The sequence below is a fragment of the Globicephala melas genome, chromosome 6 (assembly GCF_963455315.2).
Source record: "Globicephala melas chromosome 6, mGloMel1.2, whole genome shotgun sequence".
In the NCBI taxonomy this organism is placed as follows: Eukaryota; Metazoa; Chordata; class Mammalia; order Artiodactyla; family Delphinidae; genus Globicephala; species Globicephala melas.
In genome coordinates, this window is record NC_083319.1 from 2,491,898 (window position 1) to 2,518,800 (window position 26,903).

General features: G+C 60.2%; 3 protein-coding genes across 3 annotated transcripts in view; 2 read left to right on the forward strand and 1 right to left on the reverse strand.

The window, feature by feature from the left end:
* Positions 1-634, forward strand: part of ADAMTS13 (ADAM metallopeptidase with thrombospondin type 1 motif 13) — a 31,408-nt gene extending 30,774 nt beyond the window's left edge. Inside the window, 1 exon segment of the mRNA XM_060300192.1 lies at positions 209-634. Within this exon segment, the coding sequence (XP_060156175.1) occupies positions 209-373 (165 nt within the window). The 3' untranslated portion in view covers positions 374-634.
* Positions 635-1,155: 521 nt separating this feature from the next.
* On the forward strand, positions 1,156-8,781 carry CACFD1 (calcium channel flower domain containing 1). Its single transcript, XM_030838360.3, has 5 exons — positions 1,156-1,337; positions 4,309-4,381; positions 4,953-5,078; positions 7,882-7,989; positions 8,556-8,781. The coding sequence occupies exons 1-5, from the start codon at positions 1,217-1,219 to the stop codon at positions 8,644-8,646; spliced, it is 519 nt and encodes a 172-aa protein (XP_030694220.1). The 5' UTR covers positions 1,156-1,216; the 3' UTR covers positions 8,647-8,781.
* A 2,266-nt stretch (positions 8,782-11,047) lies between these two features.
* SLC2A6 (solute carrier family 2 member 6) lies at positions 11,048-18,478 on the reverse strand. The gene is made up of 10 exons (XM_030838358.2): positions 18,266-18,478; positions 17,554-17,716; positions 16,364-16,570; positions 15,625-15,724; positions 14,787-14,998; positions 14,211-14,363; positions 13,474-13,582; positions 13,032-13,217; positions 12,675-12,820; positions 11,048-11,814 (listed from the first exon to the last, which is right to left on the reverse strand). Exons 1-10 carry the CDS (start codon positions 18,355-18,357, stop codon positions 11,659-11,661), a joined length of 1,524 nt encoding a protein of 507 aa, XP_030694218.1. The 5' UTR covers positions 18,358-18,478; the 3' UTR covers positions 11,048-11,658.
* Positions 18,479-26,903: the final 8,425 nt, after the last annotated feature.

The window sequence follows — 26,903 nt, forward strand, 5'->3', positions numbered from 1 at the left end:
GGCGTCCTGGCTGTGCGTCCCTGGGGAAGGAGCACAACTTCTCTGAGCCTCAGTTTCCTAGGTAGAATAATGGTGTCTTCCTGATAGGGCTGTTGTGTGAGGATTAAATGTGACCCTGGGTATATGATACCTTGTATATTAAGGGCTCGTGAATGCTAGCTAATTATCATTTGTGGTCGGTCCCTTGGGGCTGCCCCTTTCCTCCCAGATCCGGGATATCCACAGCCTGAGGACAACGACATTTCGTGGGCAACAGACGCTCTACTGGGAGTCAGAGGGCAGCCAGGCAGAGATGGAGTTTAGCCAGGGCTTCCTGGAGGCGCACACCAGCCTTCGGGGCCAGTACTGGACCCTCCAGGCTAGAGCTCATTAGCCTGACGATGCCCCGCATCTCCAAGCACATCCCTCAGTTGACCAGCGGTCACAGTGGGATGCCTCCTCCCGGTCTGGGAAGGGAAAAGAAGGAACCTGACATTTATGAGCACCCGTTAGGTGCCTGGCTTTCCAATTCGAATTCCCTCCAAAATTAAGTATCTCCTTTAGGGCTTCCTCCAACGTGCAAAACGTTAGAGGGTGGGAGAGGAGACTCTCCGGAAAAGCAGCTCCCAGCCCCTCGGGTACCAATAAACGGAACGTGAGGTCTGAGTGGCGTTTTCTTTACATAACCTGTCCAAATATGGCTTGAAAACCCACCTCCCCACACGGCAGGGATTCCGTGGCCGCGGTCGGACTCCAGATCCACACCAGATCTGAGCAACCCCCTGGCCACCCCTAGCGGTCGTCTTCCTACCCAGGGAGGAGAGGCGAGGGAGTTGGAAGTCCCGATGGGGCCCTGAGGCTGGCGCACCTGATAATTCTCATCGAAGCCCCGCCCCTATACTAGTCTGGGTGGGAATGTATGACCGCCTGGGAGTCCTGCGGCGCCAGGACCCGCCCCCTATGCTAATAAGCGCGAGCCCTTAGGGCCCTCCTCATCCAGGTCCCTGCGGGCCCCGCCCCCTCTGCTAATGAACACGGGCCCGCTCGGGCGCACCTACCCGCGGCCCCACCTCTATGCTAATGAGCACGAGCCTCTCGGGAGCCCCTCTCCCAACCCCGAGAGCCCCGCCCCCTATGCTAATAAGCGGCCGCCTCTCCCACAAGGCAGCGCGCCGGGACGACGCGGCCGGCTCCGGAGCCCTTTGTGAGGGCTGCGGGAGCGTCGGACGGCGGCACCATGAGCGGTGCGGGCGGAACGGCTGGGGCGTCCGTGAGCTCGGCGCCGCCCGAGCAGGAGGAGGGCGTGACATGGTGGTACCGCTGGCTGTGTCGCCTGTCGGGGGTGTTAGGGGCCGTCTGTGAGTACCCAGCCTGGGGGAGGGGCCGGCGCTGCCGCACGCTGCGCATGCGCGCCCGGCCCCGCCCCCCACCCCCACCGTGGCCTCCCCCCGCGGCCCCCCCTTGCCCCGGGAAGAGGCCGGCTTGGGGCCAGGGTGTCCGGGCCACGCGCGGCTCTGGGCCGCGGCGGGGGCGGAGGGAAGCCGGCGCTTCTGCGGTTGCTGTGGTTACCGGCCCGCGGCCTGGGCTCCTGGGTCCGGGGCTGTCGAGCAGCTCAAGGGACGTTCCAGGAGGGAACGACGCGGCCGAGACTTGCTCCTCCACGGCTCCTCTGAGCGTGAGGGCAGTGCGGCACCTACTCCGGGGGCCTTCCGAGATTGCCCAGATGCCAGTGCTGAAACCCGGGCTCAGTCTGGTCCGGAGGCCGCCTCACCTGTTGACTCGGGTGTGGGTGCGGGCGGCAGGCGCCTTAACCTTTGGGCGAAGGTTGTTTATAAAGGGGGCAGGTGCTGGCCAGGCTTCCTGAGGGCCAGGCGGTCCCCACGGGAGGGCCAGGCAGTGAGCTGAGGGAGGCGGCCTCTCCTCTGGGTCCGCACTGGAGGCAGTGCGCTTCCCCTGATGTCAGCTCTCCCTCCTGCTGTCAACTCTGCCTCCACCGTCCCTCATCTCCCCTACTTCTACTCCCCACCCCGCATCGCGGACACGCACACCCCGACCTCAGGTTTCCTGGAAAGCTAGGCGCTTTGAGCGCAGTCCCCCGAAGAACATAGGTAGGAAGGCAGATCCTTCCAGAGGCAGGTCTTCCAGAGGCGAGCAGACCCGGACCGCATATGTCGAAGGAGCACCTCCTTAGGCTCCCCTTCCAGTCTCGTGGTCCTCGCAGGTGGATGGAGGCTGGACGAAAGTTCAGCGGTGATAACGGGACAGGCCCTCCAGTCACAAAAAGGCCTCTGAGTCCCTGTCGTTGCTCTTCAGAGGGAGCATGTTTTTGACTCTGTAGGAGAGACTGGTCAGGGCTTAGACGTGATCCTCTGGAGTCTGCGTAGCTGTTTCCCTGGCAGATCAGAGTGAGGCTGCTGTGGGAGTGACAGTGATGGGGCGGGGTGGGGGGGAGAAGGGAAGGGGCCTGAGCGCGGCCTGTGGGCTGTCACCCTCCTCCCTCCATCTTGGGGTCAGCTGCCCCGCCAACTCCCTCGTTAGCCCTGGCGTCGCATCCAGTTCTGCGCTTTTCGAAGTGGGATTCTTGGGCCACCCCAGGACTTCATGGTGTTGGGGCTACAGATGATGCTTCAGGAGAAACCTGTGACGTCGCTCTGAAATGTCCGTTTTACCTGCAGATTTGGGGAAAGTGCTTGTCGTGTGAATCCCAAATAGTATATAGTACAGAGTAGAACGCAGAGCACGGAGGAGTTTTAGAGATGGAACTGGAGTTCAGCTAAGCCTCGTGTTTGCGGCTGGTGGCTGTGGCGTAGCGTCACCTTCCGACGCAGTGGGGGGTCTCGGGAGAGGCGTTTCCGCAGGGTCCTGAGCATCAGCTCGAGGCCAGAGCTTGGGAGCAGATAGGCTGGCACGGGGCACCTCCCTCACCTGGCAAGAGTGCTGGACACCCCGAGGGGACATCTTCCAGCCCTTGATGGTTAAAGGACTCCTGGCCGGAGCCTGTTTGTCTGGGTTGAAGCCTGGTCCTCCCCCAGGGTTGGCTGTTGGTAGATAGTGGGGTACAGGTGACGTGCCGACTGCGGCAGGAAGTATGGGGCGCTGTCAGGTGAGACCAGGCATGGCTGACGTCACGCAGGGGCAGTACTGTATCGTGGGCGCTCACGTCCGTGGCCCTGGGGAGCCTTGCTGCCTGAATGTGTGTGTGACCTGTCCCAGGACAGGTGCCGCCTTTAGTAGGCGGGAAGTACATCTGTCGCTGGAGGAGGCTTTGGCGGGGGACGTACGAGGGCGGTCCCGTTGCAGTTTGGGTTCACTGCATCTGGTTTCCTCTTCCGTCGTCTGCTGTCTGCATAGGGTTACATGGGAAAACCGGAGAATTCCAGGTCAGGTGCAGAGGAGCTGCTGCAAGTTTAATGAACTGGCTGCTCATCGCTGCCTCGGAAGGCCCAGCTTCCTGCCCGGCTTCCTGCCCAGCGGCCAGGCGCTGCCGGGCAGACTCCCGGAGTTCTCGGTGGAGCCGGGCTGGGGGCTGTGAGAGAGGAGGCAGGCGACTGTGCGGACCCCTCGGTGGGATGCTGTCGGGAGGGGTGAGCGAGGCTCCGCATTTGGGGCATCAGAGAAACCGCTTTCCGGGGTAGGAGAGGATGCACCCTCCCCGCTGCAGACCCTTGGTATTTCAGGGTGGGTGGGCTGGGCTGTAGGGCTGTCCTGTGTGCAGGAGAGAAAACAGGCCTGGAAAGGTGAAAAGAACATACACAAAGTCACTGGGCTGGCGGGTTAGTCAGAGCTGGAATTGCGATCCAGGTCGACCTGGTCCTGATTTCTTTTCCAGGAGGGGCAGCCCTGTCCCAACCCAGATCCAGAGGACTTCTCTCGTGGCCTGCCTTGGGCACGGTGCCGCCTGCCCTGGCCTGAGCCCTTGAGAGATGTTCTCTTTTTCATGCTACGCACCTTGTGGGATGGGTTTTGGGACAGCTGGGGTTCAGAGGGCGGGCTTCTCCAACCCCAGAACAGAGAGAGGGCGGGATGTCCACGCTGCCTCGCTGAGCCCCTAGAGCGAGCCAGCTCTGGGGTCCAGCCGCACCCTGGCCGTGAGGTCTGGGCAAGCCACTTGGCCTGTCTGAGGCTGCGTCCTCACCTGTTCATGGAGTCGTTGTGTTGGCCTTGCTTGTCTCTGGTGGCAGTGGGGAGACGTCTGGGTGCTGTAAGAGCCAGGTGCTGGGGTCGGAAGGGGTCTCGTGCTTCCACGAGCCGCCGTCTGCCCAGGTGGCCTGCCCGCGGGCTCGGTCCCTTCCTCCCTGCTGATTCCTGCCCGTGTCTCTTGCTTCCAAGCTTGCGCCATCTCCGGCTTCTTCAACTGCATTACCATCCACCCTCTGAACATCGCGGCCGGCGTGTGGATGATGTAAGTAGCCGTGTGGCCGTCCTGCCGGGGGGTGTTGGGGCGTGTGGATTTCTGGGCACCTCCCAGGTGGAACACGAGTGAGCTGAATTGGGTTGACTGGTCTGTGAGGGTTACTGGGCACCAGTGGTGTGTGGGAGACCTGGGGTGGCATTAGTTGTGTGTGTTCCTGCTCTGGGGCTCAGGGGGTTCTTGGGGGCCAACGGGGATAGCGAGGGTGCTTTCCCTCCACGGTGGGGGTGGATGGAAGGGCCCGGCCCGCTGTGAGGGCCCAGTGTCTGGTCACGGTGACTGTGACCCGGACACGGAGAACCCAAAGGCGGGAGCAGGCACCCTTGGCGTGCCACCTGGGGCTCAGCTGTCCCCAGCGCAGACACGCGCCGCGCTCAGGGCGCGCCGAGTTCCCTCCTCCAGCGAGGGCATCCCGAGGGCGGGCTGTGGCGGTGGACTGGCTGCCCTGCTCCGGCTCCTCCCGGAGCCCAGAGCGTGGGGAGCAGCCGGGAGCAGGCGGAGGGGCCCTGAGGGGGGCGGGGGACTCACCGGCCTGGGCGCCAGCCTGCTCCTCTCTCTGCAGCATGAACGCGTTCGTCCTGCTGCTGTGCGAGGCGCCCTTCTGCTGCCAGTTCATCGAGTTTGCGAACACGGTGGCGGCGAAGGTGGACCAGCTGCGCTCCTGGCAGAAGGCCGTCTTCTACTGCGGGTGAGGGGCCGCGGGCCGGGCCTGACTCGGCTCCCCCAGACCCTGCTTCTGCAGGTGACAGCGTTGGCCGGGCTGGGCGGACGGCTGCCTAGTTTACTCTGGGTAGCGGTTTAAACAGGGATGGCGTTTGTGCCGAGTCACGTGAGGGACCCGCTATACGATGGGACGCAGCGTCCAGGGCTCTGTGTCTGGCCTACAGGTCCAGCCACACAGTATTCAGACGTGAGATGCGTACACCTCGCAGCAGTACGTGTAATAGAGAACGCGAGAAATGCCTGGACTGTGGGCCCATCAGTTGGGAGTTGTAGAGCAGATTCTGGTAGATCCGTATGTGCCTCTGGGCAGCCTTTCAGGACTGTGGCCGATCGAGATGTCCTGACGTGAAAGGGGAAAGAAGCAAGTTATAGAACAAAAACTCGTGCCTTCCAAATACGCTTTTCTCTTATTTTCCCGCATCTGACAACAAGTTCAGTACGTAGTACCTCCCATCCGAGCCGTGAGATTGAACTCATCTGTGGGTGTGTTTAATGCAGCTTCCGGCGCGGTGCCTGGTGTCCGGGAGGCCCTCAGCAGCGTCTGGCGGCAGCAGCCGAAGTGGTTGTGTCTAGATTATCTTTAGAAATAAATATGGAGGTTTTTATTTCAAGGGTTTCTTCCCTTTCTGGAGGCCAGTAGTTGTGGCAGAGCACAGGATACATGCTCAGCTCTAGAGCTATTTTCCACTGCGTCTAAAGCACAGAGGAATACGAGATACCACGCGTCGGCGCCTCCTTTGCCGGCGTTCCTGTTTCTTTTTAATTAGTTAAAAATGCTAACAGTAATGTACATTCATTAAAAATAATGTGGAAATAAAAAGTTGTTACCCAAAGCCCCACTACTCGTTAACATTTTGATATGTGTCCTTTCACTCTGTCTTCAGGCATTTTCTAAAACCTGTTTTCGCACAGTTTTAACCATTACAAGTACATTTGTATCCTGTTTTTTTTCCCCCTTAAAATCATGGTAGAAATATTTTCAGTATTACCACAAAGGCTTCATAAGATGACTTTCTAAAAAAATTAATTAATTTTTGGCTGTGTTGGGTCTTCGTTGCTGCACACGGGCTTTCTCTAGTTGTGGTGAGCAGGGGATACTCTTCATTGTGGTGCATGGGCTTCTCATTGTGGCGGTGGCTTCCCTCGTTGCGGAGCACAGGCTCTAGGCACGCGGGCTCAGTAGTTGTGGCTCACAGGCTCAGTCGTTGTGGCACACGGGCTTAGTTGCCCTGCAGCATGTGGGATCTTCCAGGGATTGAACCAGGGATCGAACCCATGTCCCCTGCATTGGTAGGCGGATTCTTAACCACTGTGCCACCAGAGAAGTCCCCATAAGATGAATTTTAATGATAGGAATATTTATTCTGCTGAACGTATCATGCTTTTCTTCATTTGTAACCTGCAGTACAAGTCAGGCTGTGATGAACATCTCGGTGCTAAAACTTTCTGTGTTGATGATGATTTCCTTAGGATCTATTTCCAGGTGTGGGGTTATTAGGTCAAAGATTACAATCATTTAAAAGATTTCAATATGTGGCCAAAGTGCTTTCCAAAGAGGGTACCTGAGTTTCTTCTGTCTTTCCCCCGGCCCAGGGCCGTGTGCCCTTTTCACATTTGTATCTGTTATCTAAGGTAAAATCTTTTTCTGTATGTTTTTTACTAATTGCATTTTCGTTTTTGGTAGTTAAGGGTCTAGCTTCCTTTTCGCCTTTTGACATTGTAACATTTTACTTAGTAAGTTACATGTGTTTCTATATTAAAGATTTCTTAGTTTCTTGCTATATTTCCTGCAAATGTATTTCTGGCCTGTTGTTTGCCTTTAGTTTTGTTTTTACAGATTTTTCCCCATGGTCTTTTCTTTTCCTTAGCAATTTCTATTACTTAGAAAGTTTATAACTTCAGTAAAACCTTGTGATCACACGTCCCGCCCAAATGGAAATTCAGGTAGAATTCATTTGGTTGAGTCCGAGAAGAGTCTAAGAAGAGTCTTGTCTTCCTCGTGTACAGGGTGTGTGTGTTAACCCAAATCACTGCCACCAGTCTGGAAATCCCAACGAGGACCAGACATCGGCCCCATGGATCCTTAAGCCAGAGTGGACACCTGTGTCCGGGTGGCGCCAGCCTGGACCAGGCAGAGCTGCCTCGCCAGCCAGTTAGCCGCTCTTGGCGCGCACCTTGCCATAAGGAAGCCCCGTGTCTCGTCCCCTTAACCTTTGGGATCTTCCTTGTTGAGATACGGCTGGTTTTACTGCGCTGATAAGAGCCAGCATTTATCTAGTGCTTATGCTGTTCCAGGCGTCTGTCGTGCTTAACGTGCCTTAACTTGACATGCCTTATCTCGTTCAGTCTCAAAGCCTCTGAGGTTTGATCCCCACCTTCCCGTAGAGAGGCTGAGCCTCCTCAGTTGAGTAACGTGCCCCCAGTCGCCAAGCCGCTACGGGACTGCACTGACACTGCATTTTCTGGTCTGCCTGTTTTATGCACAGGGCTTTGGGCCATTTTGGTGCTGTTTAACCCTATTTGGATCACAGATCCTTTCAAAAATCTGATGAAAGCTTTGGGTCCTCTCCCCAGAAAATGCACGGAATTTTACAGACAAGTTCACGGGTGTTTGAGGACTTTACGAAGCCCGGCTGTGCACCTGTGCCCCACCTGATTTCTGGGGACCCTTCCTGTTCCTGGCTGTCTGGGAAGGGGGCTGGGTGAACCTGGGAAGCTGGAAGTGGTGTCGTGGCCGCGGTGCCCTTTGACCTCTGCTTCTCCTCTAGGATGGCCGTCGTTCCCATCGTCATCAGCCTGACCCTGACCACACTGCTGGGCAACGCCGTCGCCTTTGCCACCGGAGTGCTGTACGGACTGTCTGCTCTGGGCAAGAAGTGCGTCTGCTGGTCCCAGCCCCCGGGGGTGGGGGATCTTTACTTCCCGCCTCCTGAAGTCTCGCAGGGAGGAGAGGGCTGGGAGTGGCCCCCGTTATTCTGTTGTGGAAACGGAAGCACAGAGGCTGTCAGTGACCCCCATCCATGTCTCTAGGGTGTCCGAGCTCTAGGGAGTGAGAGCAGGAGAATTCACGGGACTCCCTGGTGGCCCCGTCGTGCCTCGTCACAGCCTGTAGCAGGGGTGGCAGAGGCATGGCTACTGAGAGCCTCTTCCCATCGGGGCCCACACCTGGCTCCACGGTCAGCATTCACCCTCTTGCGCGGAGCCCAGACTGAGAATCCGAATCCTCAGCCCAGCATCCCAGGCAGCCTTTGTCACTCTTAGAGGTGACAAGATGTGTCTCCGCCATCCTAGCAATAGGGTCTCTGCCTGGGGAAACTGGAGGGCCCACTAGGCTCTGTCTGCGGGCCACACCTGGGTCACAGGTCAGGAATGGGGCGGAGGCTGGGAGGGCTGTGTGTCTGGGGTCCGTCCCCCGTGCGGCGCTGACTGGCTCTCTCCCCAGGGGCGACGCGATCTCCTACGCCAGGATCCAGCAGCAGAAGCAGCAGGCGGACGAGGAGAAGCTCACGGACACCCTGGAGGGGGAGCTGTGATGTGGTCGGGGGGCCCTCCCGCCCCCCCGTCGGCCCTCTGGTCTGTGTGAGCACGTCCCCGAGGCGCACTGACCCTGAGGGGCAGCCTGGAGGAGGAGCCTGTGTCCAGCTCCCTCAGTCCCTCTCACCTGTCCCCGCACCTGGGTCCTCCTCTGTCTGCCCCTCCCCCAGATTGGCATCACCCCAAGCTAGGCGCCGAGGGGCTGGGGTGAGGGCTCTGAGGGCCTTGGCCAGCATCGAGGGGATGGGAGGTAGCGGCAGGCAGCGGGGGCCTCGGGGTGATCCAGGCCTCGGGGCGTGAGGCCGCACGGAGCCTGCAGAGCTCTGCAGACGGCCCGCCTGACCCCACTCTTCCCAGCTCGCGTGGCCTGCTGGCAAGAGGCCCCTGGGTGGGTTTCCAGGCTTACACAGCTGGCGGGACCCCCGAGACCTGCTGAAGGCCCGCGAGGAGCTGCTTTTGGGGACTTTGGTCCCGTCTCGAGGTGGGAGGTCCATCAACCCAGGCCTGGGCATTGGCCACAGTGGCCTCCTCTCAGCCCTCCAGGCAGGAGAGCATCCCGTAAGCTGAGCCACCTGGGCTGCCTCTGTCCTCCTGTCATCAGGGCGGAGCGGTGTCCTGCTGCCCACACCCCCTGCCACTCTGTTCTCCATGGGAGCCCACAGCGCTCCCGACCCGCGATGGCAGCCCAGGTAGTGACCCAGCCGCTGGTTGGGGTGTGCTCCCTCCCCCGGTTCCCGGGAAGCTTGGACTAGCACGGAACCAGGACACTTCCCGTGGGCCTGGCCAGCCCTAGGTTCTCCCCATCCCCCAGGCCCCGGTGCTAAGGACGTGCGGAGGGCAGGCTCTCCCCTGCTCCGCGGGGCTGCCCGTCCACCTCTCTGGTGTGGACCTGCTGACCCCACCCCCCGCCCTGTCCTCAGGGAGCTTCCTGCTTTTTGAGAGCTGGGCAGAGGCTAGAGCCGCCCCTGCTCCCACTGTGAGCTGCCCCACTGCGCTGGGTGCCAGGCCACCAGGGAGCGGGGCCTGTGTGGACGTGCGCGTCGTCTCCCCAGCCTCCCTCCGTGCGCCGTCCCTTCCTTCTGCCCTGCCCACCGGCCGCTCTGGTTGCTGGACTGGTTTCAGCCATTGGCGTGTGTGACAGGCCTGGCCCGCCCGGGTGGCCTGGGGCTCAGCTCCTGCCCCTCCCGGGACCCCAGGCTGGGCCTGCTCTGGGCGCCCAGAGCCCAGGGGCCAGCTCCTGCTCTGTGGATCCAGCCCCAGGGCTGCGCCCCGGTCTTTGCTTCCCAGAGGGACTTTTCATCTCTGGGGTTTGTTAGCGTTTGAGGCTGGGAGGGCAGGCACTGTCCCGGGCACAGCAGCGTCCCCCAGCAGCTGTGCAGGGAGCCCGACACGTGCCTTCAGGGGTCCTCCAGGACCAATTTCCTCAGGCCAGCACTGGGTTCAAAGGGCTGTGGGCTGTAGGTCTCTCCAGGCCAGCAGGGTGTGTGCATGTGTGTGTGTGTGTGTGTGTGTGTTTGTGTGTGTCTCTCTCCTGCGTGTGCCGTGAATGAGGCCTGTCTACCTCCCAGGAGGAGCAAGGGCCCTGCCTGCCCCTCCTGGCTCATTCTTACCCAGGAAGTGGGACTCTGGGGTCACTCCTACCCCTGCCTCCGGGGCCTTGCTGGTGGGGGTCTTCTTGCTGCAGGAGGAGAAGGGCTGGCTGTGTGTTGAGGAAGCTTGCGCTTCTGCCCTGTGAGGAAGTTGGGTGGGCCCTCCAACCCCTCGGTCACAGGCCAGAGTGGGCAGGTCACTTGACGAGGTTCCGAATGAGCGTAGCCGAGCAGCCCTGGAGCTGCGATCCTGTCTCCCAGTCGGGGGGCGGGTCCCACCTTGCCGGGTGGTGGAAGGGCGGGGCCGCCAGGGCCCTCTCCCTCCTCTGCGGCCCTGGGCTCTGTCCTCTCCTGGTCCTTGTTTACTCTCAGTGTTTGGCTTGCATTTTGAGCAGTAAAGCCTGGTAGCGGTTTGTATGGTCTCCCGCGTGGTCAGCCTGTTACCGTCTCCCTCCGGGCCACTAAGTAAGCGGTAGGGATGCCCCGACCCTACACCGGCTGAGCAGGGGCCAGCCCCGGGAGTAACTGCCACGGTATCGAGGTCCCCTATGCTGCTGGCCCTGTGCTGGCCTGCTCCCAGCATCTCAGGCAAGGATGGTGGCTTGGCCGAGCTCGCACAGCTAGGAGGGGCTGGAACCCCAAGGCCGGGGGCCCACGGCCCTTGCCTCTTCCTTCTGCCTGGCTGTGGGCAGCTTGGGGCCGTAGAGAGGTGGCCTGGGGCAGCAGGCCCTGGCGACCTTGGCTGAGAATTTGGGTCCAGCCTGGCTGCTGGGGGAGCTCCCCCACCTGGAGTAAACCCCACTCCTTCCTCTCCTGGGCCATGGCCCGATTTATTTGTATAAATAGGGTGAACACAGCTTGAACTCGAGCGCTTCCTGTTCCCAGAAGGCGGGTGGGTGTAGGAGGGAGTGTCCACGCTGGGTCCTGGCCTTTGGGGGTCCAGGACGGTCCGTGCGGTGTCCATAGGCCTCACAGGCCCAGGTTTCTGTCTTGGTCCCCAAAGCCAAGAGGCTCAATGGCCGCCAGGTGATCAGAGCAGGAGGAGGGCCGACGTCCTGTGCGGAGCCGCTCCACCGCCAGCAGCCCTGTGTGTCCTCGGCGTGGCCCTCCACGCGTGAGTGAGCACTAGGCCCGAGGTCGCCCAACAAGGCCTTGGCCCCGGGGCCATGTGGCTGCCCTCTCCGTCGGTGGGTCTGGCCGATGAGTGGGTGACACTGGGGCCACCTGAGCCAGGGCCGAGGCTGGACGGGGTGCTGCCTGCCCAGAGCTGGTGCGTGTGCCGTGCCGTGAGGCCTCTGCCCGGTCCTCCTGTGCCCTGGCTGGCGGCGGGTTGACACCGCCTCCTGGACGCGGGGTGCAGGTTTGGGGCCCCGACACGCTCCACCACCCAGTGGTTTGGCCCTCAACGGTGGGGGCCCCGCCCTAGCGTAGGAAGGACCTCCTCCCGCTGCGGAAGAAGGACTCGATCTGCTCCAGCGACCGGCCCTTGGTCTCGGGCACACAGCAGCCAGTGAAGGCCAGGTTCACGGAACACACGGCGGCAAAGAAGAAGAAAGGCGCCTGCAGGCCGAAGGCGTTCTGGGGGAGAAGAGGGGCTCCGGGTCACAGGGGAGCACTAAAGGTCCTTCGCCCCAGCACCAGCTTGTGGCCCTGCAGGCATCAGCCAGCCTGGGGGACAGGCCTTCATCTCGTTCCCCTGCTTGGACCACCCCCGGGTTCCCCACCGTCTCCAGCGTGAAATCCAGGTGCCTCAGCAGGGCATTCGAGTCCTTGAGGGGTGCAGGCAGCCTTCCTCTGTGCTGGGCCCAGGACTGACTTCTCCCAGCCGGAGCCCACCCTGCCCCAGACACCGGCCTCTCTCCTTGGTCCCAGTGCCCACCTCTCATTCTGAGCTGTCCCACATGCCCGCTTGCGGCAGGCCTGCCACCACAGCGTGGCTGACCTGCTCGGGGCACCCCCAACCCTGCCCTGACCCACTGACTGCACCAGGCTAGGCCCCATCCAAGCTGTCCCCATCAGATTCTCCCACTTGGGAGCTGGGAGCTGGAACCTGGAGGTTGTGGTTGGCTTCAGGGCCTGCTGGGGGTTTGAACCAAGAGGCTGGGTGAAGGGGAAGGGGATGGGGAAGCATTCGACGGAGAGACCCAAACTGCCCACCCAGACAGAAGGCCCAGATACCCCGGAGGGTGACAGGCAGGGCAGGCGGGTGTGGCTGTGTGGACTTGGGTCCCACCCTGGCCTGGGAGGTCAGTCACCTGACTTCTCCCAACAGTTCCCTGAGCCGAGTCTGTTTGCTGAAATGCATGTTGTCACTTGACGGCCCTTGGCCTCCGCGTGAAGGGGGTGTGTGCTAAGGCTGAGGGGACACGCGGAGAAGCCTCAGCACGGCCCTCGGCACCGGCCAGAGAGGCCCCAGGTCCCCGGGGCAGAGCACTCACCACCACCAGCAGGAAGGACTTGGTGAGGGCAAAGGCGGTGAGCCAGCTGACGAGCACGCAGAGCCCCGAGGCCACGCCGCGGGCCCGCAGGGGCAGGATCTCAGACATGAGGAGCCAGGTGATGGGCCCCCAGCCCATGGCGTAGCCTGCCGGAAGCGGGGAGGGGCGGGCTCAGAGCCCATTTTTCGGTGGGGGGGGGGCGGGGAAGAAGGCCTCTCGTGTCTCCCTGGAGCTGCTGAGGGACGGCTCCCCAACCTCCGGGACGGCAGTGACACCGCCCACAACACCGGCGCGTCCCCGCACCTCACACCCAAGACAGCCCTGTCCCCAGACCCCGTAGAGCACGGCCACACCTACCCATGATGAAGAGCATGGTGGCCAGCAGGGGCACCAGGGTGAGGTAGCTGGTGGGCGTGGCCAGGGGCTGCTCTGTGCCTCCCAGGGGCACACTCTCCAGGCCCATGGTGCTGTTGGGGGCCAGAGGCTTCGGACCGAAATGGACGTACAGCCCCAGCGTCAGGTTGGCAGCAAACATGCTGGCCGCTGTGGACAGACAGGTGGCCCTCGGGGGGCCGGGACCCTCTGAGCCAGCACCCCTCAGCGCCCTGTACCCCGTGTGGCCCAGTCCCCTGCAGGGCAGCCAGCTCCCACCCAGCCCGTGTTTGGGCTCCCGCCACACCCAGCATGTGTGTCATCATCAGCTGACCCAGGCCCCCTGGCGCTCCCACCGCGAGGGCTGGCAAGACACGTGGCAGCTGCTGAAGGAGTGAATGAGTGCAGGTGAGCAGCCTGGGCTCACCTGAGACAAAGAGCAGAGCCTTGCGGCCGGCCAGGTCCATGGTGAGGGCGGCAATCAGCACGGACAGGAGCCGCACAGCTCCCACGATGGCTGCGTCATCCTCAGGGGGCTGCAAGGAGGAAGCCCCCGGGGCTGAGGGACCCCAGTCTGCTGTTCCTCCCCGCCCCACCGCCCCCGCCAAGGCTCTGCAGGGACCGGCCCCAGGCTCAGCTGCTTTGTGCCAGGCGGTTTCGCTGGTCACCCAGCCCGGCCCATGGGGCCTTCGCAGGCAGGGGCGCAACTGCTGTGCCCACCACCAAGCCCAGGGCTGGCACCGGATCCAGGCATCACAACAAGTTGTGGAACCACGCTGTCGCTCATCTTCAGACCTCATCTCCCTCTGAGCCCCAGGAAGGGTGGATGAAGCCATGCTGGCTTCGCAGAGGAGGAAGCTGAGGTTTGGAGGGGAGGTACTTCCTCAGTGGGTGGCAGATGTTCTGAACCTGGGGTCTGTGGCTCCCGGGGGGTCTATGCTTCTATAGAACTGGTTTTCCTGGTAATTCTACCTTATTTTAAAACATGCAAGCCTCGTTTACAAACATTCCTCTGAGAACAGGTGGTTGGCCCAGAAACAGTTAAGAGACGCTGGTGTCTGCGCGTGTGCGTGCACCCCAGACCCCGGCACAGAGCAGATGCTCCGCGGGGATGCCCTCCCCGGATCTGGGGGCAGAGCGGGTGGTGTGGGGCCAGGCTCTCACCAGCAGGACGGCAGTGCTCTCGAAGATGGACTGCAGGTAGACGAGGATGGGCGTGATGCCCGTCAGTTGCTGCAGGAAGCGCATCAGCAAGGCGATGACGATGGGGCGGTACATGTGGGGGTCCCGGGCCTCGGCCCACGACAGGTGGCTGCTCTGGAGGCACGAGGCTGCCGCTGAGGGGGCTGTGCCCACCCCTCCGGCTGGCACCAACCTGCCCTGGGCTGCATGGGGCTGGGTAGGAGGCTCCCCTCTTCCCTCCTCCAGGGAAGATCCCCAGCACAGAGGCGACCCTGGCTCTGGGGACAGGCCCGGGGACCCCCGCGTGGACCCAGGCTCTTGGATCAGTGGGTGGGCCAAGGCAGACTCCTGCTTGTCAGTATCGCCGGGCCCCCAGGCATCCACCGCACAGCACATGCGCCCTGGGCCAGGGGCCACGACATCGCACCCCCCCACCCCTTGTTCCTAGAGGTGGGAACTGCTCTTATCCCTGTTCTCCAGGAAAAGCAACTGAGGCTTGTGATGGCCTAGTGAATGGCCACAGCCCCACAGTGCTGTAGGCGCCCACGCCTCCCACACCTGTCTCCGGACGTTGTCCTGGATCTGCTCGAACTCCCAGCGGATGTCAGCGTCAGCCCCTCGCAGCCAGGCCAGGGCCTGCAGCGCCTCCGAGTCCCTGCCCCTCGAGAGCAGGAAGCGAGGTGAGTTGGGCATGAAGCTGAGCAGCAGAATCATGACAAGCACGGGCCCCTCCCCGGCCACGGCCAGCCAGCGCCACGGCAGCAGCAGGCCTGGGCACAAGGAGCGGGTGAGGAGCTGCGGCTGCTCTGGGCCCAGAACCCCTCCCACCGGGGCCTCTGAGCAGCCTCATTTGCCCTCAGGTGTGAGTCCCCGGGCCACCTCCTACAGGAAGCCTACCCTGGTTGCTCCAGGCCTCTGCGGTCTCAATCAAGAGGGGCCACAGGGACTGCCTGGCCCCTGGCACAGGGCCCAGGTCCTTGGAGGGTCTCAAGGGCCACGGCAAGGTGATGGAGGAGTAGCCTGAGCAGCAAGGTCCTGGGGCCTCTACCGCCAAACCCCCACCCCACCTCAGCTGGCTGCACTCTGGTCACTTTTCTCTATGGTCTTCCCACCTAAGACTATTTGACAGAAAACATTCTGCTGTCAAAAGACAGTTTAAAGGCTGCCAGCCCAAGAGAAGCCCTCCCTGCCCAGTTAGGGGTGGGACCTCGTGACCAGAGAGGAGCAGGGAATTGCCTGGAGGCACACAGCATGAAGGCAGCTATGCCTCTGGCTTCCCAGCATGGAATCCGTCTGGGGCACGTTCATCCCTTCCCACCCCCGGCTGCTCAGCGGCACCCCGTCACCCCCCGGCCTGCACACGGGGGAGGCGCCTAGAGCGCCTGTGGATACTTGCCAAGGGCGTAGAGAGACAGTGATCCGAACACGGCCATGAGCTGGGGTGTGGCGCCCAGGGCCCCACGGACGCCTGCGGGAGCAATCTCAGACACGTACACCTGCAAGACACATCCCCCCCGACCCCGGCCTCCGCTGAGAACGCAGGTGCCCGGGCCCGGCTGAGGTAGCACAGGTGGCCTGGTGAGCCGTGGGGAGCAGGGAGCGGGGGCTTCCAGCGGGGTTCTCCTCCGCATCGTGACTCACGGCATGGCCTCCCTTGGGCCTCAGTCGCCCTGCCAAGTGGGCAGAAGCGCTCAGCTCTGACGTGGGGGCGTGAGGCTGGGAATCGGGAGGCCCGAGGGCACCCGGACTCTGGCCTCTGCTCCTTCAGGGGCCTTCGTCCCATGCCGGGCTTGCCCAGTCCCCGAGTGGGTGTGTGGAATGGTGGGTATGACGAGGGGGTCCCAGGAAGGGTGCAGGGCAGGGACTTCCCTTCCCTTTCTTGTTGCGTTGCTCAATGTGGATTTTCTCTGATTGAGCAATGTGTCTGTCAGGACTCAGGACAGGAAGTTTGGGGAGTCCAGAGCTGGGGGCGGCTTGGGACTGGTGTCAGATTCCCCCCAAATTAGCTGCCCTGGTGGGGCTGAGCTGAGGCTCCCTGGCAAACACATCCCTGTTGACCAGGGGGCTCCGAGGCCAGGAGGCCTCAGCTGATGGTGAGGCAGTGAGAGGACCGGGGTGGGCAGTCCTGGCCTTACCGGGATGCAGGCGGCTGTGAGTCCCCCAGCGAAGCCCGTCAGCGTCCTCCCCAGGAGCAACATCCAGAGGCCGTGGGCGCCTGCCATGAGCGCATAGCCGGCCGCCGAGGGTACAGCCGAGAACATGATGCTCAGCTTCCGGCCCAGGAGGTCGTTGAGCACCATGGCACTGAGGCCCCCGGCCGCCGCACCCAAGGTGAACACGGACTGCAGGGAAAGGGTGCAGGGCCTCGTCAGAGCCTAGAGACAGCTGCTTTTCCAGGCTGTCCCAGGAGCCTGGGCTGCCGGACTAGGGCCCTGGATGGTAGTGAGCCTCCTGTCTCCAGAGGAGTACAAGCAGCATGTGGACAGCTGTTTGTTAGGGATGCCACAAGAGCTGTCTGCAGTGGCTCTGTCCAGCCTGATGTTTAGATGTCTAGCACTGTGATAGAGCAGGCAGGAGAACTCTGTGACTTGAAGCCCTTGGGATTTTAAGATTTGGGGGTTCTTGGATTCCCTGTCGAGTGGACCAGGTTGGATCCGGTCAGTGACCTGGGCACGGTGCTCAGCCTGTCTGAGCCTCAGTTTCTTCAGCTGCATTATGGGGACAGCAGTAGCACCCCCCTCATAGGGTTGGCCCTGGAGTAAACCGGCTCTCGTGGCAGGTGCCTAGCACAGGCCCGGCACACACTAGGTGCGCCGTCTGCACTGGGGATTATCATCTTAGCTAACGTGTTGTGGTTGTAAATCTGAGGCCGCTGAGATTGTTATTCTAGAATCTTGGGACTCCTGGGGCCTGTGCTCTTCCTACTTACATGCCCACCATCTATCCTGGGACCCTCTGTGCCCCAGCAGTGCTTTTTCCATTAGTAGCTGATTCTCCTGCCACCCCTCCTCCAGGGAGGTGTCCTCTCTGCTACGACAGCCCAGCTCTGGGTGGGGGGATCTGGGGAGCCCTCAGCTGCACTGGGTGGAGGCCTTAAGGGACACCTCCCCACCTGCTCCTTCCCTTCTCCATCAGCTTTCACTTCCTCCTTTTATTTCACAGCCATTATCTGGCCTCACTCCACCCACCCCACCCTGGAGTGGGTGTGGGGGGCGGCAGACCAGGGCCCTGGAGGGGGTCCCAAGGCTGACCTTTGGGGGGTTCCTAGCTTGGGACGGAGCTCAGTGCGTCCCTGCCCCCCTCCAGCTCAGAGCATGGCTCTTACCCCGAACCAGGATGCCTGGGTTTTGGTCAGACTCAGGTTTGGGTCCAAGGAGTGCTCCAGGGCTGGGATGACAGGGGACGTGTAGACCAGGGCATACCCGAAGCTGAAATTGCCCAGCACAGCGGCGAAGGTAGCTAGGAACACCCTCTTGTTCTGCAGGGCCCTGGTGCATGGGGGGTGCAGAGCAGTCAGAATCTGAGTCCCTCCTCGCCTAACTGCTGCCTGTCTTGAGCACGGTGGCTACCCGCTCAGAGGGTCGTGCTGGGGACGGCTGGGTCAAGAGCTGGTCAGACTGGCACCTCCCAGGCCTGAGCACCAGCTCCCTTGGGAAACCCCAAGGGCATGAGGACAGCCCTTGCAGCCCACTGCTGTGGCTGAGACGCAGGTGCAGAGCACTGTTCCCACAGAGGAGGCTCGGTGTCTGCCCCCAGCTTTGCCATTCAAGGCTTACTGTGTGACTTTAGGCAAGCCCCTCGCCCCCTCTGGGTCTCAGTCGCCCTGTCTCTGCCAATTGGGGGCTGGGCCCTGTACTCAGGAGGACCGGCTCCTTAAATAGGACTAGTGTGTCTGGGGCAGGAGGGAACCAGATGGCCCCTTGGTGGCCACTCACCGACAGTCAGTGGAGGCCCGAGATGGGAGCCAGCTGCCCACTGGAGGATACCAGGGCCATCCCTAGCCGCCACCCGCAGACCCTATGCCTAGAGGCTCTCACCCGACCCGCGTCGTCTCCCTTGGTGACGGGGGTGGCTTCTCGGGGAAGGTGTCATAGTCCGGGCCCTCGGCTCCCAGCAGCGGCTCCTGCATGGCCGGCTTCTCCTGTCAGGGTGCGCCGCCGAGGGGCAGGGGCAGCTCCGGCCAGAGGCGCGTCCGGCCGCAGCTGCTGGGAGCATCCGGCTGAGCCCGCAGCTCCGCCCCCATGACCGCGATTGGCTGCGGGGCGGCCCTGCAGAGCGGGCGCCGGCCAATGAGGCGGCCACGAGTGGTGCGGATGCTGAGGATGCGGGGTGCGGCGCTGGGGTGGGGCGGCCGGGCTTTACCCTGTAGCCGACTCGGGTGTAGGGCGGAGGAGCCCGGACGGGGCGGCAGGGTTTTCCCTGGACGCGGTAGGCCCCTCGTGCGCCCCTGGAGGCCCCGGGGCTCGCTTAGCGGATGGGAACCCGCACGGAGGGAGCCGCTTGAAAGTCGTGCAGGGCCTGGAGGCAGAGCCCGGAGGCAGAGCCCTTCCCCATTCGTCTGTGTCCGCGTCTGGGTCCAAGCTGGGTACCAGCCCTGGGGCGCAGACTGCGTCCCACCCCGGAGCCCAGTTGCTATAAGCAGGAGGAAGCTGAAGCCCAGAGAGGGGCCGTGACGCACAAAGGTCACACAGCGAACACTTGTGGAGACGAAGGCTGTGTGCTCCGCCTTGCGCTCGACGCCCTCACTCCCTGCCACATCGCGTCTCTGAGTCACTGCTGTCCCCTTGACGCGGTGAAATCAGGTTCGCGAGTATCTGGGACAGCCGCAGCCGAAGGTGTGTGGAGTGAAGGCGGGGGGGGGGGTGGCGATTCCAGTGGGCGAGACTTGGATTTTCCCCATTTCTGATTGCAGGAGTGACTTGGGCTTGTAGCCAATCATCCAGGTAATAAGATAGCACTTAAAAATAAGAAAGAACCTGAAAATTCCCTGGAAGCCCATTCTTTTTTTTTATTTTTTATTTTTGGCTGCGTTGGGTCTTCGTTTCTGTGCGAGGGCTTTCTCCAATTGCGGCGAGCAGGGGCCACTCTTCATCGCGGTGTGCGGGCCTCTCACTGTCACGGCCTCTCCGGTTGTGGAGCACAGGCTCCAGACGCACAGGCTCAGTAGTTGTGGCTCACGGGCCTAGTTGCTCCGCGGCATGTGGGATCTTCCCAGACCAGGACTCGAACCCGTGTCCCCTGCATTGGCAGGCAGATTCTCAACGACTGTGCCACCAGGGAGGCCCTGGAAGCCCATTCTTAAAACAAAACACCACCACCACCCACAAAAAACCCAACCGACCAAACAAAAACGCAAACCACACACGCACACACCACACAACAAAAACAACAAAACGGAATTACTAGTTCCAGCTCTCCCTTTGGACTTTTTCAGATGGAGGAGGCTGAATCAGACCCTATTCTGCTGAGTGGATGTGCCACATGTATTTTACAACCGACTCTTTGTCGTTGAACATTTGGGATATTTCCAAAGTTTAGCTCTCAAAATAGCAAAGTGTTTAAAAAAGTTGTTACAGTTCTCTTTTATAATCATCAAAATGTAACCACATATATTAGAATAGAGAAAACAGAGATGTGGGAAGGCCACATCCATTGCCAACAGCCTCACCCTGCTGGAATCTTAGTGTCTTTCCTTCCTCTCGTTTCCCCATGTGTCTGTTTTGTGTGTTGGCCCATCGAGTGTGCATCTGACTGTGTGACCACTTCACACTGTGTTTTAAGCATTTGTTTGCCGTCAAGGGTATAGTCTTTGGACTCAGGCACACCCAATAAGTGGTGACCCTTGCTGTAATATTGCATCGTCCTCGTGACCATATTTTGAAAATTGAGATGTAACACGTCAAAACCGAGCCGGACCCCGTGGGGCCTTCCCAGGACAGATTGCCCCCTCCATGTCCTCCGCCTGCCTTTTGTCTGTAGGAAAACTTTATCCATAGAATAAATTTAATCAGAGAAGTGAAAAAATGCAGAAGCAAAGAAAAGCAAACAGGACAAAATAATAGTGTTTCGTCATTAAACAAAGTCAAGGACCTTTAGTTCCTCCTCAAAGGCTATGGATAACATTCTGAGTCATACCCTTTGAGCTGTTTTGCCAATACTGAAACCCCCACTCGGTGGAAAGGGTTAACTCCATGAAGACCACACTGTAGCCATGACATAAACTGCTCCATCTCCATTCCAAGAACTGGCCTCAAAGAAATGGGCACAAACCAGCCCTGGAACTGAAGATTAAACTGTGCTTAAAACAAGACACTGATGAGCCCACCGCAAGACCAATTTCAAGATGATTGTCGGAGCTGACTGTGCTGTTTCTGCATGTAGACCCTTCCCTTTGCCTGTACACCCCCGAAACTCCCCTTTAAAGGCTCTGATTGGCAGGGGGAGCTGGCTTTTGGACACACAAGTCTGCCTTCTCCCGCCGGGTTGCTGGCCTCCTGTATGAAGCAACCTCTCCTTTCCTACCAACACCTGTTTCTTGAGTATTGGCCTTCAAGCTTCGAGCAGCCAGACCTGAGCTCCGTAACATCTTAAAGGTGCAGCTCAATGAATCAAATTCTGTGCGCACCCAGGAGTCACGGCTCAGATCCAGAAAGAAGCTTCTGATCACCCCCAGAAAATCCCAAGTGTTCCTTCCCAGTCATGCCCACCCTCCTGAGGTCCCGTCGCTCTGATTTCTGTCATTGTGGATTAGATTTTCCCGCCCTTGAACCTCTTGAATGGAATCCTGCTCTTGTTTCTGGCTTTTTTTTCCCCTTTAAAGTCAGCTTTATTGAGGGACAATCTACACACAGTAAAATGAACCCATTTTAAGTGTGTAGACTGATGAGTGTTGGCAGCTGTATCACGCAGTGGCCCCCCAGTCAAGGCATAGAACATTTCCATCCTCCAAGAAGTATACTGGTGCCCCTTCCCGGTCAACACTCCTCCTCCATCCCTAAGACACCACTAACCATCTTTCTGTGACTGTACATTAATCTTTCCTAGAGTTTCATAGAAAGAGAACCATATATTAAGTGCTTTTTTCTGGCTTCTTTTACTCAGTACATCTATGAGGTTCATCCGTGCTGTGCTTTCTAGTGGCTTGTTCTCTTTCTGTTGCTGTGTGTGTTAAGTTCCATCCTTTGATGGGTGGTTGGGTTTCACGAAGCTCGGGGCAAGCCACCCCCAAATATGCCAACGGGGCAGACTGATTATGCTGAATTAAAGTTACTTGAGAAACAGTGGAGGCAAGAAGGGCACTCTGACCCTCCTCTCTGTCCCCCTGAAAGCAGAAAATAAATCTCCCATGTGGAATATACCCTTCCTGCACCAGGAGGTAGAGAGACATCCTTATCACCAGAGATGGGGAATTCCAGGCAAGAAGGCTGTGTAACAAACTCTGCCTAGTTTCCTCGCTAATGAGTACCCAAACCTAAGTTTCTTTGTCTTGTCAGTTCTTCACAAATTTGTTGTTTCTTTGTCTAAAAAGCATAAAAGCTGCCTGCTTTGGTCATTTCTTTGGGGCCCGTATCTATGAGACCTCGGCATGTAGGAAATTCAATTTGTTTTTTTTCTCCTTCTGTTAATCTGTCTTGTGTCAATTTAACTATCCTGGACAGGCTATTTTCAGTTTTGGGCTAAAAGAATAAAGCTGGTATGACTCTCCTTGTTCATAATCCTGTCTTACCGGCTTCTTAAGGTTCTTGAGTGGACGAACCTGGATTTGCTCATGAATCTTCTGTCATGGGCATTAAGGTTATTTCACACCTTTTTGCTTTTAAAATTAGCAGTGTGCTGAACATCTTTGCCCTTAAGGGATAATTTCCTTCAGCAAAGATCATTTCTGTGGTCCTCAGGCCTCTGAACCCTCCTATCTTCTCTCCTGCCCACTCTCATCTGGGTCAGCCCCAGATGGGCTGCTCTGGAACCTGGCCTCTGGGGGTGGGGTGGGACTATCCCCCCCTCCCTCCCACCCTGCGCCTGGCACAGCATGGGCACACAGCCAATGCCAGGAGACCCCTTGCTGGCTTGAATTTAGAGCCTGCCCTTCTTCTTAGCCTCCCCCAGGTCCCATGCGGAAGCTAAGCGGCAGCAGGAAGCCCAGGTCTGGGAGTTGAGGAACCTGTTTCTGCTGGGCCCGGGAAAGCCCTAGACACACCCACGCGGGGGCTGGGGCCCTCACTTCCCCGCCTCGCAGCTCCAGCCACTCCTTGGGGGAAGCCCCAGAGGGGGTGGCTGCTTTAGTGGAAAGAGCGCCTAGTTGATCCATCCAGGCTGCCACTCACTGGTGTCTGTCCCTGGGGAGTCTGGCAGCTCCGGGGCAGCCCTCTTCCAGGACATGGGAGCCCCAATGGCTGGAAGGTAAATGTCCTGAGAAGTGCCGGGGTTGGGGTTGGGAAGGGGCTGGGCAGAGGCCACTCCCTGTCTCCTGGACCTTGCTGGCTGGTCTAGGGCATTGGAGCTTAAGTGACCTAGTCCACACTCTGTCCCTGTACGGAAGAGGAGCCCGAGAATAGGGTCTCAGGCTGCCAGGACCCTCCCTGCCAAGCTCTGGGGCTTCTCGGGAGCCACTTCCTTTACTGAGCCTCCTTTTTCTCATCTGTAAGATGGATGTAACCTGGTGCCCACTTCCTTAGCTGCCGTGTGGGCAGAGAGCAGCTGGTAGCCTTGATACAAATCCTCCCGCAGTTCTAGTCCCTCCAGACGAGGCTGCTGGCTTTTAACTGCCCCAGAAACTAGCCTAGCTGCATTCCAGACCCCCTGGCGCAGGGGAAAAGGTCCTGACTTCCAGCCCCTGTCATCTCAAGGGAGAAGGTGAGGAGGTTGGAGGGAACGCCAGCGGCCCAGGGGCTGTCTCATCTGGTCCTTATCCACCCAGGGTGGTCTTTGGCATCTCCATTTCACAGAGGAAAAAATCAAGGCTCAGGGAGTCACTGCCCAGGGTCACCTCTGGGGCACCTCTTGGCCCCTGGCTCCTGCTGTGTCTGGGGGGCTTCCCGAGTGAGAGGTGGGTGGTGGGCCCTTCCCAAACGGAGTCCTGTCCCTCACCTCCGCCTCACAGATGGGCCAGCCAGGGCCCCCCGGTGAGAAGGTCTCTGACACCCAGCTGTCTGGTGCAACCGCACCCCCCCCCCACCATGCCACGGCTGATGCCATCCCTGGCCCCGAGGACTCGGACCTGGTGCCCTCCCTGACCCTGGCTGCGGCTCTGGTTCTGTTGTTCCTCTTGTTCTCGGCCTGGCTGGTATGGGACAGGGCCCTCCGAGGTTTTTGCTAATGTGGGCTCCCAAGCAGGGGGTGTGGGTATCCCTGGCCCCCCCCAGCCACACCCTGGGCCAAATCCTGTGGCCAGCCGCTCAGCCCTCGCCCGTGGCAGCCCCAGTGGGACCCCAGGAGGCCCCCAACTCCCTCCCATTGGAGGGCAGGAACCCCGATGAGCCCCGGAGTTTTCAGCAGAAAGTCGCTGCTGGAGCCTCACGTCTGGGGACGGCCACAGAAGGTGGGCTGAGGACCTGGGGCAGCCGAGAGTGCCCAGGCAGATGGGCCTCAAAACCGTCCCGTCCTGGCTGGCTGCGGGGTGTGGCGGGGTCCCCATCCTTGTACCGCCATCCTGAGTGTTGCAAATAAAGCCAGGTGACCTCTGGGTATTGGTGGAATGAATCAGAACGAGTCGGGGGACGAGAGCTCCAGCCCAGGCTCTGCCCATGCTGGGCCGTGTGATGGTGGACAAGGCCCTTCTCCATTCCAAACCTCGGTTTCCCAGTCATCAAATGAGGATGGCAATACCTACTTCGGGGCATCGTTGGGAGGGCCCCCCAGTAGGTAGGCATTCTGTGGTCACCTCCGCAGCACACAGTCTCCCTTTGTGTCCGTCCCTTTTCCTCCTCCTGGAACCCAGAAAACCCTTGGAGGAAGCCCCGCACCCTCCCCAGGGCTGAGGCCAGTCAGAGACGGGATGCGCTGGTCTTGGCCGCCACCTGGTGGCTGAAGTCAGAACTACACCATCCCTTTAGCGTTCCCTTCAGGGCAGAGGAAGTGAAGGTGTTTGTTTTATTTTTTAAATTTTGAGATTGTGGATAAGCACAAATCGGATTACGTGGAGAAAACTTCTTTTACCATTTGCTAGTTATCTTCTTTCCCTCTATTTCCGTATCTATAATCTCCTTACCAAAAAAGCATCAGGCCGAAGGCAGAGGGGGTGGGGGAGAACTCTGAACAAAGGCGCGGGGGCGGGGAGGGGGTGGTCTGCCCCGGGTCACCGGAGCCTTCCTGCCCCGCAGTGGCCCCTTCTTGGACCTTGACAAAGGAAGATGTGCTTTTTTGAGGCTGGGAGGGTCGTGGAGATCTTCAGGTCAGGGCTGGAGGCCCCAGGATCCTCCAGGATGCACTGGACAAATGCTTATCAAGAGCCCTCCCGAGGGGATATCCTGTGTCCTCCGGGGAGCAGGGAAGGGAGGAGAAGCCCCTCCGGGCCTCGCCCGAGGCCTCAGCCTTGCCCACTGCCCGACACGGGGTGAGAGCAGATGTGTGCGGCCCCTTGTTTGTATCTTTGTCCAGCGCCCAAGAAAATGCGTGTGGCTTCCGTCGCGGTTCCAGCAGCCCCTCACTGCATCCGGCCCAGCCCCTGTGGTTCTCCCAGGCTGCCGAGCCCCCTCTGTAGCGCTTGAGGACCAGCACGGGCATCTGTGTGAAGCTGGTCCAGGAAGGAATTGCACCGGCGAGGGAAATATCGTTCTGTGTAATTCAGTGACCTGTTTTATAAACACTGTGGTCCCGTTTGGGGTTTTTCCTGCCCTGTCTCCCCCCTCTTCCAGGGGTGCCGGGGCAGCCAGAGGCCTGAGCTTAGGAAAGTCTGGGCTTTTGGTGGGCTGGACGTCGCCAAGGGTGACAGGATGGGCTGGGCCTGGGGTGGGCAAGCCAGAGAGGGTCCTGGCGTGGGGCTGGCAGCCTGCTCCTTGAGCCCATCGGCAGCGAGTGGCTGGGAGCCAGCAGCTCGTGTGCGAGTGTGTATGTGTGTTGGTGCGTATGTGTACATGCATGCCTGCACGCACACATGTGTGCCCACGTGCTACAAACACGTGCACCGCGTGTGTACTTGCACATAACGCACATGCACGTGTGGCCATCTCCGTACACGCGCCTGTGTGTATGCGTGTGCCCCCGTGTGCCCCCGTGTGCCGGTGTGTGTGTGCGACTCTACGTACACCGTGAACATCTGTATTTGCATGCGTGCATGTACGTGTGTATATACATGCAGTTGTGCGTGCACGTGTGTGCACGTGTGTTTCATCCACGTGCCCTCCCTGTAGGAGCCTGGCGATGGAGTGGAGCTGGCCTCTTTCCTCCCAGCCTGGGCACGGGCTCCTGGGTGTTTACAAGTCAGGGTTCAAGTGGCCCCGGGGGCCGGGAGGCTTCTCCTTTGGGGAAAGAGGTTTTCCCATCGTTTCCTCCCTTTCCGGCTCTGCCCAGCTGTGCGGCCTTGGGAGAGTCCCGCTGCCCGAGCCATTTCCTCATCAGTCTGCGGTTGGGTGGGGCCACACTGCCACCTCTACTCCTTTCTGCCTCCTTCCTAAAAGGGCCCCAGTTGTGTTTGGGGGGGCAACGTGCTTACCTAAACACACAGGTCCTCCAGACGCCCTGCAGCTGGGTGCCCACGTGAGTCCGTTCTGGCCAAGGGTGTAGACAGGAGTGTCCATGGAGGACCACCTTCCTGATGAGCGAGGCTTTGGGTCCTAGCCGCTTCTTCCTGCCTGGAGTTCAGTCATGTTGCCTGGTGAGGCAGCAGCACTCTTGCACCCGGGAGGTGGGAGCCCAGGCTAGGACGGTGGGCAGGGATGAAGCGGGAGCTCGATCTCTGGTGATGTGGGGCCTGGACGCCTTGTTGTGAGAGCTGGTTTTCTGTGTGTTGCAGCCTCGCGCACTCCTAACTGATACAGGCCATCAACCCCCTTCTCACCCGGGGATTAAGTGGCCTGGAGCCTGAAGTGGGGGGGGGCTCGTGGGTGCGCTTCAGAGCTAGGCATCCTCACCCCTCGGCCCTGAGAGGGCCACTGGGGACTAGTCCTCAGGGGCATCCAGGTGCCTCTTGGGAGGAGAAGGACGAGGAGACAAGGACAGCCCGGCCTAACTTCCCAGTGGGAGGCGGGCACCCCCAGGGCCCTCGTCCGAGACCAAGTGCAGCTTTGGCACCATGGGGCCTGCTCCCGCCCTGTGTCCTCCGCAAGGTGATGGTTAAAGAGACGGGAATGAGGTGACAGGTGGAAGCCCCCTCCCCCTCCCAAGGAGACGGGACCGGCACAGACAGCAGGTGGACAGGTGGGCAGAGGGAGGGCATAGCCAGCCTTCTTTATTCTGTACGCGGGCCTCTCACTGCCGTGGCCTCTCCCGTTGTGGAGCAACAGGCTCCGGACGTGCAGGCTCAGCGGCCACGGCTCATGGGCCCAGCCGCTCCGCGGCATGTGGGATCTTCCTGGACTGGGGCACGAACCCGTGTCCCCTGTATCGGCAGGCGAACTCTCAACCACCGTGCCACTAGGGAAGCCCCGCCAGCCTTCTTTAGGATGTGGGGCAGCCGGTGCCGAGAGCCCAGCCCTGGCTGGACCCCTCTGGTCTCCTTCTCACCAAAGACCTGGCCAG

Excerpts from the sequence above, each read along its gene's own strand:
- CACFD1 (XM_030838360.3), top strand. The coding sequence starts at position 1,217 with ATGAGCGGTGCGGGCGGAACGGCTGGGGCGTCCGTGAGCTCGGCGCCG. Across the intron at positions 4,382-4,952 it reads GCGGCCGGCGTGTGGATGAT|CATGAACGCGTTCGTCCTGC; the intron begins GTAAGTAGCCGT and ends CTCTCTCTGCAG. Across the intron at positions 7,990-8,555 it reads CTGTCTGCTCTGGGCAAGAA|GGGCGACGCGATCTCCTACG; the intron begins GTGCGTCTGCTG and ends CTCTCTCCCCAG.
- SLC2A6 (XM_030838358.2), bottom strand. The coding sequence starts at position 18,357 with ATGCAGGAGCCGCTGCTGGGAGCCGAGGGCCCGGACTATGACACCTTC. Across the intron at positions 16,571-17,553 it reads CCCAGGCATCCTGGTTCGGG|TCCGTGTTCACCTTGGGTGC; the intron begins GTAAGAGCCATG and ends CTTTCCCTGCAG. Across the intron at positions 13,218-13,473 it reads GGCTCTGCTCTTTGTCTCAG|CGGCCAGCATGTTTGCTGCC; the intron begins GTGAGCCCAGGC and ends GTCTGTCCACAG.